Below are 17,626 nucleotides of genomic sequence, written 5' to 3'. Positions count from 1 at the left end.
AACATGACCTCATAACATAAGATCACCTCATAACATAAGATTGCTTCATAACATGAGATCCCCTCATAACATAAGATCGCTTCATAACCATAACATAACATCAACTCATAACATCACCTCATAACATAAGATCGCTTCATAACATAACATCACCTCACAACATAAGATCGCTTCATAACATAACATCACCACGTAACATAACATTACTCCAACATAGTCTTGCATAGTCAGACCTATCCCCACGCTTTGTTTTAGTGGTGTGCCAGTGCTGGAGAGTCAAATATAGTCTGTAGTCTCATCTAGTTGCATCTACAGTGCAACTTTAGTTACCTCACCTACCAACATGATGCCAGTCAGTCATGTTTAGTCTTATGTATGTATTGTCACTGTTTTGGCTGATGCCCAGGATGCTCACACCTACTGTACCTACAGGTTATGAGCTCGCACGCAAGTGTGAGTAACAGGCTGCTGACTGCAGTTCACTTAAGGGCCACTGATGTCATTAATAACAAGGGTTTTATGAAAGTTACATATAAAACCTTTAAGCGCAGGTTAATAAAAACATTTTTCGGTTCATTATGTGGAGGGACAAATTTAGTCTGGGTGATGAATGGGACACACTGCTCCAGATTTACCAGATAGTAAGAAAGAACTCTACTCTGCAGAACATGTGACAATGTTATGTAACACACTATAATGTGCCACAAAGAATGCTCCGACCTACTGAGGGCTGTGTTGTTATATGCCACCTTACTTGCCTAAACATCTGAAGCACATTTTCAGCACAGCCAGTTTTTTTTTAGCCCTTTTCTAATATTTTCCACTACTCTTTTGTGACACTTCTACCTCTGAATGCTAAGCCTTCATATTCAGTCAGTAGGTGCTGTTTAGATTTGCATTTACATGCAAAACGTCATGAAGAACACTATTCTGAGTCTGAGCCAGAGCATGTTTGAAATGAAATTATCAAAGCAGAACAGAAAGGATTTGTATGATGTATTTTAATTGGGATTATCATATAAAAACACAGCAAAGTATATAGATTTGATGGGTTTTTATGTCGTCAGATCTTATGTATTTGCCTTCTGGTCATCTTAAGTGTCATCTGGCATTCAGCCATGTTGTATGAAACAAAATGTTTTCAATATTCCGAATTTGTATGTGAGACTTTGCAGCCCATTTAGAGTAAACCAACTATCCCTCTGGGCTGTTCATTCAGCACTGCATTTCTCTGATTAGAGAAATGCAATAATTAAATTAAACAGCCAGTGTTTTTTTTCCCAAGTTGAATGATTGAACCTGCCTCTTATATTTTTTTGTCTTATTCTGTCTCTTCCAGGTCCTCTGTGCCTTACAAATTCCAAGTGACACCAGCTGATCAACACGTTTTGTACTGTCTCCAGTAACCAGTGGAGAGTAATGAGGTTGGCAGTGAGCCTGCAGCTTGCTCTGCTTTTGGCCTTGACCTTCAGGGCAGAAGGCCTCGAGATTCCTCTGGAAGGTAAGAATGTTAATCACTACTTCCCCAATAAATATGAGTCGATGTACAAGGTTTGATTGACATGGAAGGTAAAAATAATTTTCGTCTGTCTTTGTTCTGAGTAACATAACATTTATCGAAAAAAAGGTGTTCTTGAATGGAAGCTTTTAAAATAATGACTAAACGTAACAACTGCAGCAGAGGTTTCTTTGTTTAGGGCTAAGACTGCGTTGCAATCAAGTCCTGGTGTGCTATTTTTGTTCACTATCTAAGCACCTTATTTGCCAAGAATATGCAGCATTGTTGGCACACAACTTTGCCAAGTTGCCAACCTCTCTTCTTCATACAGAGCAGCAGGAAAGAACTTGAGACAAAAGTTTACAAGTTATAGTGTCTATTTTTCAGTGTGATCCCGTGACACCAACTTAATGTTAACATTAACATTTCTGTGATCGTTTTGTGTATGTGTTTCTTCATAGTGGAGCAGCCTCCAACCATAATAACTCACACATCAGGTCCCATTATTGCCCTTCCTTTTGACAACTTTGTCACTATCAAGTGTGAAGCCAGGGGCAACCCACACCCAGAGTAAGTGACATCAACGTGATCTCTGCCATAATTTCAAAAAGTAAAAAACACCATCACTGAAAAGCTGCTTTCATCAGTTGCAAAAAACATTAATCACTGATGAGATTCATTGAAGAACACCTACTGTGTGTTTTGCTCCAACAGATACAGATGGACAAAAGATGGCAAAGACTTTATTCCTTCTTACATCCCAACAAACAAAACAGCCCACACAAGTGGCACTCTTGTGCTTCCCAGTAAGCACCTTATCCAATTCCAGGGGAAATACCGATGCTATGCCTCTAACAAGATGGGAACTGCCATAACAGAGGAGATTGAACTGATAGTTCCCAGTAAGTATCTTATAAATGAGAAGCTCGTCTCTTACATGAAGTTTCTGACTAATGTTTTTAAGGGGCATTTTATTTAATCTCTGTTTCCTTGATTAGGTATCCCCAAATTTCCAAAGGAGGAAATTGATCCCACTGTTGTTAAGGAGGGAGATCCAATCATCCTGAAGTGCAACCCTCCAGAGGGCGTGGCTCCACGTCAGATCTACTGGATGTCTATTGGTAAGACAAGAAGCAACTATTTGTGCTTGTAATTTATAGAGGGGATATGTCTGCCTGTTGGTTGGGGGTATGAATTGGGATAATAACTTGCACTTTAGGACAGTCTCTTCCTTAAAGACATCCATGGTGTTGCACAGAGAGCATGAAATAAAACTTCAGATACTGGCTACTTTCACTTCTCTGCACACCTGGCTAATCAGAGCAGAAAGTGGGTGTCACTGTTACTTGTTTAGAAAAGAAGTAGCTGGTGACACCAATGAGCTGTGGAAGAGGCATACGGCTGTCGTCATGCTCTGGCCTCCAGTGAAGATGACTATAAGAGGGATAGTTAAGGAAAGGTACAGACTCAAGGTGCACAAGTTCACCTCATAGCAGAGTTCTTTTTTCCCACTGCTGCCAAAGGAAGTGATTTACTGTGTAAAAGGTCACCTCACTTCTGTCTGAAGTGCTTTGTAAGTGGGGGTTGAGTTTTCTGTCCAACCCCTTGGGAGGTTCTCATCCACCTCCAACAAACCTGGCCGATATGAGAAAGAAAAACACAAGAGGCTGCCCACAAGCATGGGACAGAATGAATGAAAACACTTGTGCAACTCTTGCTTTAGGTTTTGTTTAGCGTCTTTGTTTTTTAGTCTTAGTTTTGCACATTTATATTTCAAGGGATTGTCACAACAATTGATACATCAAACATAATAAAAGGTACTTTCATATGTACAATAGCTTGTCTGAAAAGTGAAAAGAGAAGCAGACCATCCTACTCTCTGAACCCAATTCATGTGCATGAGTTCTCGTCTTAATGACCCATCTTTCATCTAAGTGCCATGTAACATAAATCACAACCAAATGTGTTTTTTTATGAGTTTGGCTCGAACCAACCAGTTTCTTAAGGCTATGTCTTAAATGAAGCTGTTAAATACCGTGAATGGGCTGACCAAGGAGTGACACAGAGCGTCACTGACCCGTGACTTTAAATAATAGCTCTATGTAAACCAAATATGCTGTCACAGTGCACTTATGAGTTCCCTGGCGCTATACAAGGAAACTCTTTAGGGCATTTCCATCAATGTCTAGTGAATATGAGGCTATGCTGTGTTGCAGTTTCTTTTCAAGTGCCCTGAGTCTTCTGATGAGGTTGTTGAAATGATTTTCACCTTTGAGTTTTGTCCCTTTGGTGCACCCAATGAATATAATTGAGAATGTATGCTAAAGTCTAATTTGTGTCTTTTTTATAGCTACAATTGATAACATGGGTCAACATTAGATACAGACATTTTTGACACTGATGGCATATTATTGATACAAATCTGTTCTTTTCCAGGTCTCCAGCACATTGAGCAGGATGAGAGGGTTTCCATGGGCATTGATGGCAACCTGTACTTCTCTAATGCCTTACAGAACGACAGTCGTCAGGATTACTGCTGCTTTGCTGCCTTCTCCAGAATACGCACCATCGTCCAGAAAACCGCCATGGCTGTCGTGGTCAAGAGCTGTAAATATGAAATATATTCTGAGTGGCTTTAACCAAAATACAGTTGTATAACTACAGCTCACTTATTCAACATAACATCAATAACAGAGCACTGAGAAGTAAATCTGATACATATCTTAAAATACAATCATCAGTACTGCCCGTTTTAGCTTTTTTTCAAACGTGTAAAGAGAGGACTTCTGCATGTTCTTCCATGTACTTTTATGAGTATATTTAAGATATCCCTGCATACCAAGAAGCAGGGCTTGCCTTGGCATGTTTATGTTCTGGGAAAACTCTGATGTGAATTGAGCAATACATGTTGGTGACATTACCAGAATTACTCTCACAGTATTTTATTTTTGTTCCAGTGAAACCTGACAATGAGTCTGCTGACAGAAGTGATGCCAGTGAGTGATACTCCCATGTCAAAGCCTTCACAACAAAAATCAACACATCATGATTCATATCATGTCAACAGGCAACACAGTTGGTTTTCATGTTGCAAAAAGCTGCAGATAATACACTGACTATAAGCTTGTTTATAGTTTTAATGACCGTTGATATGAATTATATATGTGAGTGACAAAGACTCTTTATGGTCAATGCTGCTGAAGCCCCCCCAGTGAGAATACCTGGCCTGCTGCTGCCCTCTGGTGTTCAGACAGAGAAGGTGCTGTTGAAGGGACAGGAGCTGCACCTCGAGTGCATACCAGAGGGATTGTATGTATACATCCACATTATCAATATATGTAATCCATTAACATATTCATTTGCCATTATGGCTCATAACATGTCACTGTTGCATATTGTAGTCCCACTCCAATGGTACAATGGATGAAAATGGGACACAAGCTGCCCTCACGGACACGATATAACAACTTTGGAAAGCTGTTGACCATCTCTGCTGTGGAAGAGACAGATGAGGGGAAATACATGTGTAAAGCCAACAACTCTGCAGGAGAGGCTGTCCACTACTTTGATGTAATAGTGGAAGGTAGGTCAACATCAGGGACTAATTATGTATGTATTTGTAGGGACATTTGTTTTTGCTTCAGAGGGAAAGCTGTTGGCACAGGGTTGACAGTTGTTTTGACTCAGACCAACACAGCTCTCCTTAACATCTCCCAGAGCCACCAAAGTGGCTGACAGAGCCTCCTCAGAGTCAGCTGACTGTGATTGGGTCTGATGTTCACATCAAGTGCTCGGTCAGTGGAAAACCAGCGCCAGACATAACATGGAGGAGGAATGGAAAATTTCTTCAAGGTGAGAGGGAATAATTCTAACTGTGGCTTTATACATCTTTTGCCACTGGGCACAAGGGCAGTGCAGTGAGCAGCTACACCAAACTTCAGGCACACAACCATGAGTTCAAGTCGTCAAGCAGCCGTTCTGCTAAGTGGTTTCAAAACTTGTGAGACAGGCTTGACAAGGAATTGGATTTGTTTCAGAATTTAAAATACCAGGTACACTGAATTGAAGGATAGACACTACATACCATTAAAAGTAATAAGTGGTAGTTGTCTTTACAAACTATAAGTAACGGTTATTTTAATTATGAATTTATTTGGTCAGCATTGTTGTCTCCAACCAACAGCTCCAAACCCAAATATATTCATTTCATAATTCTGTAAAATGTTGAAAAGCAGCTGGAACCAGAGAATGTATAAGAGTCATTTTTGCTTGACAAAATGACTCTTATACATTATATAATTAATCGATTTTCTAAATAGTTGCCAAGAATAACTGATTAATCAATTACTCACTGACTGCAGCTCTAATTTTTATCAGATTTAAAACTTTCAAGCACTGACATCAATGTCAGTCTTAAAACATGTGGGTTGTGCTTTAGTGTATTCCTTGTGGAATGATTTTGGTGTTGTGTTTTTATGTTGCTGTCAGATGACCCAGGGAGCAACAGGCGAGTGCTTGACGACACTGTGGTGATTCATAATGCCAGGCCAGAGGACAGTGCTGTCTACCAGTGTGAAGCCTCCAACAGTCATGGCAGTGTCCTGGCCAATGTTAACATCATGATCATGAGTGAGTGTACCGCATCACTTAAACCCTGCTAGTTACTAGCTAGCAAACACAGAGACTACTTTATCAGGTAAACCTGGGCCTGGAAAATGCTGTGCAGTTTGTGCAGGCTCAGTAGATTTTGTTTGGTTCATTCTCTTCACAAACATTGTGTAATGTGATCCCAAACAGCCCCATTATCATCCTGGAAGCAACGCCAATGGTGAATGAAGTTAGCACGCTAACCAGCTAGGCCTGGCCCATGTCAGCCCGCTTCGCAACTTTCCCATAGCAACTTATTGTAGCCTTGAATCTGTCCTGAGGATGTTCACAGGGCGTATTCTAACCTCTTGTATTATAAAGACAATGGGGTGAAGCTCTTATCAAGCCACTTATTGCTCCTGGCAGCAAATTGGCAACATTTTTTTCCATTGTCAAATTTTATTATCACTTACATCCTTTTATTGGCTGACTACAGTATGGGTAGGTCTTCTGCTACTGTAAATAAAAAGAAATGCATAGCTCTGAGATGCAGCACTGCGTGTTGTTATAAGCTGTTACCACTCATGATTTGCCTGTTAACATGAATGAAAGGGTTTTTTCTCAGCTGAAGTTTGACAGGCTCCTCTGTTTATTATAGTTACAGTATAGTATAGAACTTATATGTAGTTTAGAAATTACATGGTAAATGGCTACATTAGCGTATATAGTGCTTTTACCCAAAGTACTTGACTATTTGCCTCTTATTCACCCATTAACAACACACACTCATACAATGATGGCAGTGAGCTACCATGCAAAACACTGAACTGGCCATCAGCATTCAAACAAATAAATCAATTATTTCCATTGTAACACTCAGTCAATATTACTTTGATTGACTTTAATTGTTTCATTCTTTGGTCTATAAAGTGTCATTAAATAGTAAAAAAAATGCCCAGAGCTCAAGTTGACATATTTAAATAGTGTTTTTTGTCTGATCAATGGTCCAAAACAAAGATACAGTACTTCCTCTGCTATCATAGAAGACATTTTTGCTCAACAATTACTGAAATGATTAAACAATTATCAGAGTTGTTGCTGATTAATTATCTTTCAGTTGATTAATTGAGTAATTGTTTCAGCTCAACAGCCGTATTTGACCTAGCCATGGCCACTCGACATAACTCCACTACCTGCTAAAACAGTAATGTTAAATAAACACTGCTTATGGAAGTATACAAGTCTTGTAACCATTGCACCATTACAAATGTCAGAGTAGTTTTGAATGAGATCATCTTACTTCAGCATTTTAGCTCTCTGAGATCCTTGAGCCTGTGTAAGAATAATATCTGTATTTTCAGTAATCTCTTCTCCTGCCTCTATTTCTTGCGGAAAAAAAAATCTCATGGGCAATAACTTGACATTTGAGCAGCTGTAATCTCTCCTCTTTCCACTTACCTTTAGATATGGCCCCTCTGATATTGACAAGGGACTACCATGAGTATGCTGTAATACTAGGAAGGGACATCATCATGAACTGCAGTGTTTTCAGCTCTCCACCACCTACCATCTCTTGGTAAGTGATTACCAGGTAAATCAGGAATTAGACTTGGTGACATCTTTCAGTGAGAAGTGTCACAGAAAAAGAACTTGACACCTCCACCATTTGGTGTGATATGTTTTCTTCCAATACCCATGATTTTATGCATGCACTCACACCTCTGGATCAGTGTGTGCAGTGTGCAGATGCCTGTGCTGTAGCCCAAAGAATGAACCAGAGCACACAGAGTATCACTGCAGCGAGTCATGCTATGAATTCCACACTCCTGCAGGTGTCTGCATGAAATAGTCTGATGTTGACACTTATGTCTCTTTAATGAGATACTCCTCTTCCGCTCCTTAAAACTTGTCTAATTAAATCCTGTTAACTACCACTGTGTCTCTGCTACAGTTCCACAAAGGGGAAATAGGATCTCAGACAGTCCATGACAAAACACGTTTGACCTTACAAAAACCCTCAGTATATTAGGATAGCACTTCTAATTCTATTAGATGATGCTCCACTTCAATCTAATCAACAAGGCTGACAGTGTTGTGCTTTAATTTAGATAATGCTTTAACCCAAACCTGTCCGAGAAGATGAGTGAGCAATCAACTGAAATTCAAAGGAGGAAAATAAATTAATTAAATACGACATACTGAAGATGATTCACTGGGCGGAAGAGAAATAGCTGAAAATGACAACGAAAATTAAATAGGCATGATTAACTTGACTCAAAGGTGTGAAAACTTTTCTCCTCTAGGGCCAAAGATGCCACAACAGAAGCTATCAAGGGGGAGCGATTCATTTCTCTCCAGAACGGATCGTTGCAAATCATCAGTGCAGAAAAAAACGACAGTGGGAAATATGTGTGCAATGCCTCTAACACTGAGGGGGAGTCAGCTGTCACTGCTGTGCTGGATGTGAAAGGTATCTCAGCAAAATGGTTATTGCTTTCTTTGGGCAAGTGTAGTACTAGTCCCTGCATGTGATCATTCATTAAATGGCCAGTTCACCCAAATGATGAACAGTTTCAGATATTTCAAGCTGTGTGGCTAAGCAGGTGAGCTGACCCTTTAAAATCAAAGTCAATAAAAGTGCGGTTGTGTTATAACCATTCTTGGCCCAGCACTTTTAGATCTGAGACATAGGTTTTTGCAGGTCATTTGTTCAATAGAAGTTCAATGGAAGAACAAATGACCACACACCACAAAAACTGTGTTATGTGGTTTTACATGAAAGCGGCAGGTTTAAGATATGGAAGGTAGAAGGCTTTTAATTTTTCAACAAGCTCTGCTGTAATTGATCAAGAAGGTAAAACTAGGTGGTCTGTCTGCGTTAGGCTCTCTGAAACATGCTTGTGCTGAAAACCCAATTGATATCTTCGAATCTCGACCTAAAAGTTCATCTTTCATTGATGTTGTAGAAAGATGCAGCATAACTAATAATGTGATGACACATATTTAGAAATGTATTTTTCATTTCTACCAATTACCAAGGAAATTTATTGAGCAATATCAAGATATTTCAGTCATCAATGAGGCAGTTACCGTGAGAAAGACTAATTTATAAAGTAAATAATTTGAAACAACTTCAAATATTCATATCCTTTTAGACAGATGCAGGAATTATGAATGATTATTTCTCTGTCTCCACCTTAACAAGACAAACATCATTATCCTGTCTGTTTAATGTATGTGCTTCTATCCCTGTGTTGTTTTTTTATCTATAGACCCTACGAAAATAGTGGATCCACCTCAGGATGTTCAGATCATCAGTGGGACCACAGCCCAGTTGATGTGCCAGGCAGAGCATGATAAAAGCCTGCAGAGCACCTTTGAGGTGGTATGGAGAAAGGATGGGGAGGAGATCCCACTTTACTTTGAGGAAAATTCCAGGTAGGTGGCTGCTTTGTTAAGTGTCTTTGCCTGCATGCAAATACTGAGCGAGAAAAAAAAGTCATGAAATGTCACACAAGATTAGTTTCTCATCCTGATAAGCACAAGCAGGCTTGAAAAGTCAGATGCAAAGGATGTTGTCTCTAGATTTATATTCTCTGCTTGATCCATTGATTGGTTAACTATGTCAAGGATGTTATCTTTTTGTTGGTCTGGTTGTTAGCTAGGTAATTACCAGAATATCTAAAAATGCTCAGTTTCAAAGACAGTTGTTGGAAAGTTAGCCTATGATCTGCTCTGCACTTAATTGAATGACATCATGTATCATAAACCACGACTGTCTATCGCTATGTGCATTTTCATACAGATCCTCACTGATGCATAGATGAAAAAAGTATAATGCATCCCTGGTGCGAGTATATGCTCTCTGAATGACTCATTCATCCATTAATAACAACTGTTATAATCATATTTTATTATTCATGTCTGAATCCACATGGAAGCACTCATAAGTTCAGGTACTTTGAGGATGACGGCATGCTGCAGATCATGAATGTGAACCTGAGTGATCAAGGAGTATACACATGCATTGCTAGAACCAGTCTAGATGAGGACAATGCCACTGCACAACTCACTGTACTGGGTAAGACCATTTGGGAATAATGTATAGTTAATTCGTTATGTGTTGATTATACATTTTTGGAAGTAATTCATTACAATTATATTCCCTAGATGTTTTGGTTATTGATTTGACAGTTTCTGCTGAGCATCTAATGCTGCTGTTTGCATTTTGTGTTGCAGATGTTCCTGATGCGCCAATGAATTTAAAGCTATCTGAACTTAAGAGTCCAAGGAATGTCTCCCTGTCTTGGGAACCTGGGAGTGATCACAACAGCTCTGTAACAGGTAGGAGCTAATAAAGAAGAAGAGGCAAATCTGAATTGTTCTGGGGGGGGGACGCAACAGAGAAACATCATTGACAGCTGCTTGTATACTGCGTACTCGTGACCATCGGTTGTTACACTTCAAATTTACACCTTACATAATGATGTAATTGCTGTGTAACCAAGGTGCCATTACAAAAAGAATCATAGTGTAAAACAGCACAGTTGCAGAAGAACAAAACTGATTGTGAGTATTTTAAATTAAGAGATATTCATCAGTGCCAGCTGAAGGCATCCTTAAGATACATCCCCGCCGAGAGACTAGAACAGCATAAAATACATTCTGACTTTATTGTCCAACCAGAAATGGTAATTTTTCTTCAGCCTCATCATAGGGACAATAGAACATAATACAGTAGAGATAACAGTGCATACACAAACACACCTCTTTGCCAGGAACATGTCTGCACTTTCAGCTGATTTTGTTCTGTGACTGCTGTGTGGATAATCAATCTCCTCACAGCAATAGGTACCACCTAAAGTCTGCAGACTGCTGTTCAAAATGGGATTAGAATTGCTCTTTGATGCAACTTCTAATTGGGCTACTGTACGTCACAAAATATCATGTCTCATCTGTTGTGAAAAGGACAGTTAACAGATTCTGCTGCTGTGATCACTGCTGAGTGCTAACGAAAGTTGTTTAAAAAGCGCTGTCTGCAAATAGCTGTAAAGTGCTGAGGATCCTGGCAGGGAAGCTTGACACTTGTTTATGCTTCAATAAAGGACTCATTTATTTTTGGACTTAGTGATGATAAGAATTAATATCAATTGATAAATGTGTCCTCTTGTAGGCTTGTAATTTCATTTAGCTTTGATATGTGTCATCTATGATCAGAAATTAGAACAGACATGCCTGAAGATCCATTGTGAGACTGAAATGTTTAGTGATTTTAGTTTATGTGTTTGATTAACATCTTTGAGCAAGAGACATCAGTTGTGAGGCCAGTTCTTTTCTTAGCGATATCTGTGGATCACACAGTTTACAAGAGTGAAGGGTGATTGTGGGTTTTTGGCAAAAAGTTGTTTTGTGATAAATTTATTATTACTTTTTTTGGGACTTTTTGAGTTTTATCATTTGCAGAAGATTTCAGGAGGTGAATACAGAGCACTATTGCAAGCTTTTACATGAGAAGATCAACACTGCTGGGATGTCTGTGCATTAAGTAAAGTCCATAGGCGATTAGCATGCTGGCTGGAAGCAGGGCGAAACAGCTAGCCTGCCTCTCTCCAGACTCTTTAGGGGAAGTACATGCGTTAATAAACATATCTTCCCATCCTTACTAAGTTAAGCTTATTGCCTCAAAACTGCAGCTTCATACTTAACTCACAGACATGATAGTAATATTGATGGTCTCATCTATTTATCATATTTGTGAATAAACCTGTACTGTAAATAATGAATAATGACTGTAAGTGAATCGAACGAGTCTAACACATGCTTTCTCAGTATGGTGATGACTGAATGTGTTATGTCTCCTGTCTCCTCCACGAGCACAGAATTTATAGTGGAGTATGAGGAGAGCCAATGGGAGCCTGGCAGATGGAAGGAGCTACAGAAAGTCCCCGGTAACCAGGCAACAGCTGAGCTGGCACTACATGGACACCTTAACTACCAGTTCAGAGTGTACGCCGTTAATGCCGTTGGGCCTGGACCCCCTAGTGAGCCCACTGAGAGATACAAAACACCCCCTGCTGGTAAGACTCGCTCCCTTTAATTAACATTTTCTGCTGTGGTTATCTGTTGATTGTGAAAGCATGCAAATCTGTAACATTTCTTTTGAAACATGCAGAGAGGTGCCATATGGAAAGGCCAGCTTTTGACCACAGGACTTTATAACAGTAGGGGGTGTGGATATCTTTGGGTGTTAGAAGCCCTTAAAGTCCTAAAGTATCCGCTCCAGCACATGCTGCTGCTTAACCTTGGCTCTCATACATGTTTATCATGAAATCCCGATCCTTTTACTACAATTACCAAAGAGTCTCTTTTTACTGAATAGTATACAAGGATATTTGGATTTTAGCTCTAAAACACACACAAAAGAAAAGTAAGATTAACACAACGTTTGTAATAATATAATTTCTAATAATATCAAATCTCTCCAAAGCTCCTGATAGGAACCCAGAGAACATCAAAATCCAAGGCCATCTTCCTCATCAAATGGACATTAGCTGGGAGGTGAGAGAAAGATTTTATAAAACATATCCCCATCGAAAAGACTGTACACTAATGAATAATCATTATAGTATGAAAGCATTTTTAATGATTGCAACGTCAGTATCGTCAGTACATTTTTCTGCTTTAGCCGCTGTTGCCCATTGAGCATAATGGCCCGGGCCTTGAGTACAAGGTGAGCTACCGGAAGCTGGGGGTGGAAGATCCGTGGAAGGATCACCTGGTTAAAAGACAGTCCTTTGTAGTGAGAAACACCAGCACTTTTGTCCCCTACGAGATCAAAATTCAGAGCAGGAACAGCCACGGTTGGGGACCAGAACCTAAAGTTGTTACGGGTTACTCTGGAGAAGATGGTGAGTTGTAGACTAAACGCTTCCTCTACTGTATGTATTCATGTCATTAGTATGGATTCATGTCATTAGTATATTTCATTTATGAATTCAGTAAACGATATGTTTATAATCAAAGACTCATCAGTTGTGCTGTTTCATGAAAACATGCACTGAAGCTGAACTAGGGCATGCAGCTGTTTTTTTGCTTGTGACTTACTCTGAACTTCTTGTGTTATCGTACGCCTCCCTGTCTTCAGTTGTCTTTTGGCATTGTCTGCGGGAAAATGTGTCAGGTTAAGTTCTTTCCTTTTTTTTTTCCTTTTGACCATGGTTTTAACCCTGTGCAGGTGTGCAATAGTGACAACCCCCCCCCCCTCGAAAAAGAAAAAACCCTTTTCAAATCCAGCAGGTGGCAGGTAACCTTTGTAGAGCAGAGGGATGTCAAATTTCTACTTCAGTCTCAGAAGCTGTTGGAGATTTGACAGATCACGACACACTTTGCACTATAGGCCTACTGAGGCATAATGGCTGCTTCCCTCCCCAGTGTCTGCTGTGCTTCTGTCCTTTGCCAGAACAGTAACATGTAGAGAAGAAAATATTTAGTGTTTTTATTTCATGTTTGGTTTTGAATTTCTCCCTGCTGAAAGAAAAAAAAATACAGCTTTGAACAACTGAGCTGCTTTACCTGGTGTCCAGCTGAGTATGTATTTGTGCACTTTTATGCTGTTCTACTAGCCACAGTGTTTATTTATCACCTTAACCAGCAAGAGATCACCTCTACACAACCAAAAACAAAAGCCAAATTGTCCTCTGTGTTCAAAATAACAGCTCGGACCATCTAAATAGGCTGTTGCTCCCCCAATTTTTTTTTTCTTTTTATGGTCGTACTTACTGTATCTGTGAGCATTTCCTTTCTTCATATATTTTTTATGTTAGTGTTAACAGTCTCTGCAAAGGTAGCCTATTGTTTGCAGTTCTTCCTGACCTTTTGCCATGTGTTCTTCAGTTCCTACTGCAGCACCACAAGACGTGGCGGTGGAGGTAATCAGCCCCACTGTTCTGAGAGTTAGCTGGACCACGGTTCCACCTGCCACAGTGAGAGGTCATCTAGGGGGCTATATTGTAAGTTTTCATGGTCTTGAAGCATGTTTTTTTTTTCAGGCTATGTTGTACAACTGAAGGCAACAGAGGAACTCTAAACAGCAGCATTTTATGACAAAGTAATTGCTTGGTGTTTCCCTGAGATAGTAACAAAGAGGCAATTACAGTTAATATCGTGAAATAATGTTATAGGCTAACATGTGCGGTGACTACCAAATAATTGATTGACCTGATAATTATGCCCATGCAGTAGGCCTAATTAGTGGAACAAAGGTTACCTGCCGTTAGTTACTCAAAACAGCTGGTGCAAAACGATAATGAGCTGCAGCGGACGCTATTGTGTAAGAAGAAGAATAGTTAACTTTCACTCATTAAAGAAACTAATTAAAGGGCAAAAGGGCAAATGAGTGTAAATTAGTCCTATAACATAATATACCCTTGTATTTATTTAATACTTAAAAAGTTATTTCTTTAATCTAAATAAAGTTCTATAAAGGTGTTTTTTAAGTAACGTCCATTGCTTTCATGTCTCTTGAAGGTCAGCAGGCTAGGGAGAGCTGCTGGCTAATACCACTAGCTTTGATTTGGAAAGTTAACTTGGAGGGCAAAATCCAAAACTTGTTTTACCAAGTGCAATTAGGTCTTTATTTTCTTTTTTTTTCTTGATCTCATGTTTTTTCTAGGTCTCATTATATTCATTATTTATTCTCTCACCCCTTTTCACTCACCTGTCTGCGGTGTGTCATTACCAAAGACAGATCCCCAGGAAAGAAACACCAGTCACTTCCACTGCTTTATCTTTTATAAGTGCCTTAATCTACCAATACTGTAAATGCTTGTGAGTTTTCAGAAAATAAAGTTATATGTCAGTTAAAATTGACACATTCATTCTAGCACATTCATTATATTATGGAGCCAATGGAGAAAGATTATTCCCCAAAATTATAGTGATTTAAGATTTTGTGAGGTTTGCTGAACTTGATCTTTTTTCAGTTTCTGTATTTCAGACACCCTTAATGGCCATTTTCTGAATGCTGTGCCTTTTCAGGCACAATGGTTTTGTCATGAGTTAAGTAAGAAACAGGGGCGCAACATAATCACCAGGCATTCAGATGTCTCAGGCAGAAGCATTTATTGTAAGCCTGCCGCCAAGGAGAAAACGAAGAGCAGTGCAAAGCCAGCAGAGTAGTGCCACACTAATTTCTGAAGATGTCATGTCCAGCAGGGCATTAATAACCCAGTTGTCACATGTCCATATCTAACTAACTAAGTGTTTTGCCTTTTGTCCTTCTTCACTTGTACTTGGCTAAGTTATGCTTCTTCCTACATTCTTATCTATAAATGGCTCCATCTTGGCACCATCAATCATACTAGAAGCTTAACACTGAACCATTATCTATCAATGTGTGGCCTGAAAGCCAGACTTTCTGCTGCCTCTCTGTGATTTGTTCAGACTCGTTCCTCAACAACTTACTTTACTTCCCTCTAACAGGTTCGGTGGTTGAGGAAGCGGAGTCTGCTGAATCCCAACAAGATTTTAGATGATCGCCAGTCCCTGTCGTTCCCCGGGAGGAGGAGTCACGCCATCGTGTCAGGCCTCGCACCTTTCTCCGAGTACAGACTCACTGTCAGCGTGTTCAACAAGAAGGGCAATGGGCCCAACAGTGACCCAGTCACCTTCAACAGTCCAGAGGGAGGTGAGGTGTTGTGAGCAACACATACCATACGGCTCACAACATATGGGTGCTCCTCACACACTTGTGAATGCAAAGTACGCACAAACGAAAAGTAGTCTCAAGCTTGCAGAGTGTAGAGAGTATTTTTTCCATATGTCTCAAAACATGACTGGAGGGATCTTTAAATAAAGTAGCACCAGGAAAATTTTAAGTATAGAAAGAAGAAGTCACAAAAAGTAGCCCAATGAAGGTTCTCAGGAAAATGCTTGTTAAGCACTGCTCAGTGTTGCAGTCTGGCAAAATGACAAAGCTGCTTAAAAACATCAGACTGTCATATGGTGACATTCCAGAGGTAGAGAGCTTTCAAAATAAAGTGCATAGAAAAAATATCAAGTATGAAAACACTCTTGAAACCTTATTTATACCTGACTTACTGTCAGTATCCTAAAATATTTTTAACACCACACCATTTTAACCACCTCCAAATAAAAAACTAGCTGCTAGAGAAACATGTCTGTGGAGTGGATTCATTAAAATTATTGTCATTTTCATAGTTCCAGAACAAGTGTCCATACTGACTGCGTCCAATGCCCAGAAAGACTCCATTTTGCTGGAATGGGGACCACCCCTGGAGGCAAACGGCATCCTGATTGGTTACCTCCTGCAGTACCACCTCAGTATGTACACACTATGTTGTTTAACTAAGTACTCTCTCACACACACAGTGGGGACCTTTGGCCTTACAAGGTTTTTCAGTAATAGATTTCTCTGTGCTGCCGCTCAGTGTTTTTTTCTCTGGTGTGAGGCGTTGTGGGCGATGTGAGTGTAGGTGCAGTAGCAGTGGTGGGAGGTAAGAAAAGATCAGGTCAGAGGGGAGGAAGTGTGGGGGGAGTATATCTGTGATACTACAGTTTACCTTTGAGGATACAGGAGTTTTGATTCCCATTTTAAAAACCTGACAACATGCTGCATATACTCATTCCCTTTCCTCTCCCTTCTTGTGTTATCATACCAGACGCTAGGTGGCAGTGTTTAACACTGAACACGCCTCAATGGCTGTGCAGCTTACCTCAGTTTGCGGTTTGACAGTGTCCTCAGGGTTTCTTATCTCGTATCCTCCTGGACTGCAGGCTCTCTTCCAAAAAGAATCATTTAAGTCAGTGCTGTTTGTGCCTCTACTTCAAATTTCTGTGGCATTTATCACTCAGGAGCATTTCCTCTCGGAAAAAAAAAAAAACACCTTTGGTACAGTTAGGATGGATAAGTGAGTAAAGGGCTTTCATTATGCTCTCCCTATTTTAAAAGCCTACACTCTCATTGGCTGACATTTCTGAAGTCTTTTGTGTAAAATGTGAAGGCAGAGACAGGCCTTTGCCGCCTCCACCAACTCCCTCAGAGTCTGACCAGCTCGTCAACACACTCTGTCCCCCTCTCATTTCTGCTTTTTTCCTATACCCAGTGTCAGACCTTGCACATATATTCCCACACAATGTACTCCATGAATGTTTTCAGCTGAACTGATTCACAATGTAACATGTGAGCATATTTCACGCTGTGCTATATGTGCAGCTCGAGTCATGAAATTACTGTATGAAGTAATCAATGAATAACCTGATGCTGTTCACAGACAATGCTGCAAACAAACATCAGGTTTTTTCAAGCGGTACAACAGGCTTGGCACATATTCTTGGCACAGCAATGGCATCAGCGAAGGGGGTTTCAGGAGAAGTGTTTTGCTTTTCGACAGTCTGCACACATACTGTACTTTGATCTATAATGCATGTTTGGTGATACGTTATGCTGCTTGTGATTGCTACTCTTCTGATTTCCTTTTACTTCCTCCACTGTATTTTTTTTTCTTTTGGCTGTGTCTTCCT

General features: G+C 40.0%; 1 protein-coding gene across 10 annotated transcripts in view; it reads left to right on the top strand.

Moving 5' to 3' along the window:
- chl1a (cell adhesion molecule L1-like a) overlaps positions 1-17,626 on the top strand; it is a 48,538-nt gene that overhangs the window by 18,390 nt on the left and 12,522 nt on the right. For all 10 annotated transcript variants that reach the window (XM_071475875.1, XM_071475879.1, XM_071475874.1 and 7 more), the window contains 21 exons: positions 1,340-1,501; positions 1,960-2,068; positions 2,213-2,400; positions 2,497-2,619; positions 3,935-4,105; positions 4,456-4,494; positions 4,702-4,807; positions 4,900-5,081; positions 5,216-5,350; positions 5,987-6,127; positions 7,550-7,661; positions 8,389-8,555; positions 9,358-9,523; positions 10,027-10,166; positions 10,325-10,429; positions 11,965-12,162; positions 12,573-12,643; positions 12,771-12,993; positions 13,979-14,094; positions 15,566-15,770; positions 16,304-16,426. In XM_071475875.1, the coding sequence (XP_071331976.1) occupies positions 1,420-1,501; positions 1,960-2,068; positions 2,213-2,400; positions 2,497-2,619; positions 3,935-4,105; positions 4,456-4,494; positions 4,702-4,807; positions 4,900-5,081; positions 5,216-5,350; positions 5,987-6,127; positions 7,550-7,661; positions 8,389-8,555; positions 9,358-9,523; positions 10,027-10,166; positions 10,325-10,429; positions 11,965-12,162; positions 12,573-12,643; positions 12,771-12,993; positions 13,979-14,094; positions 15,566-15,770; positions 16,304-16,426 (2,902 nt within the window). In that variant the 5' untranslated portion in view covers positions 1,340-1,419. The remainder of the gene's footprint in view (positions 1-1,339; positions 1,502-1,959; positions 2,069-2,212; positions 2,401-2,496; positions 2,620-3,934; positions 4,106-4,455; positions 4,495-4,701; positions 4,808-4,899; positions 5,082-5,215; positions 5,351-5,986; positions 6,128-7,549; positions 7,662-8,388; positions 8,556-9,357; positions 9,524-10,026; positions 10,167-10,324; positions 10,430-11,964; positions 12,163-12,572; positions 12,644-12,770; positions 12,994-13,978; positions 14,095-15,565; positions 15,771-16,303; positions 16,427-17,626) is intronic.

This window comes from Trachinotus anak, unplaced genomic scaffold (assembly GCF_046630095.1).
Source record: "Trachinotus anak isolate AG129_WGS33_773 ecotype Australia unplaced genomic scaffold, CSIRO_AGI_Tana_v1 ptg000004l, whole genome shotgun sequence".
Lineage (NCBI taxonomy): Eukaryota > Metazoa > Chordata > Actinopteri > Carangiformes > Carangidae > Trachinotus > Trachinotus anak.
Note: the sequence above shows the minus strand (reverse complement) of the source record. Positions and strands in the feature narration are given on the sequence as shown.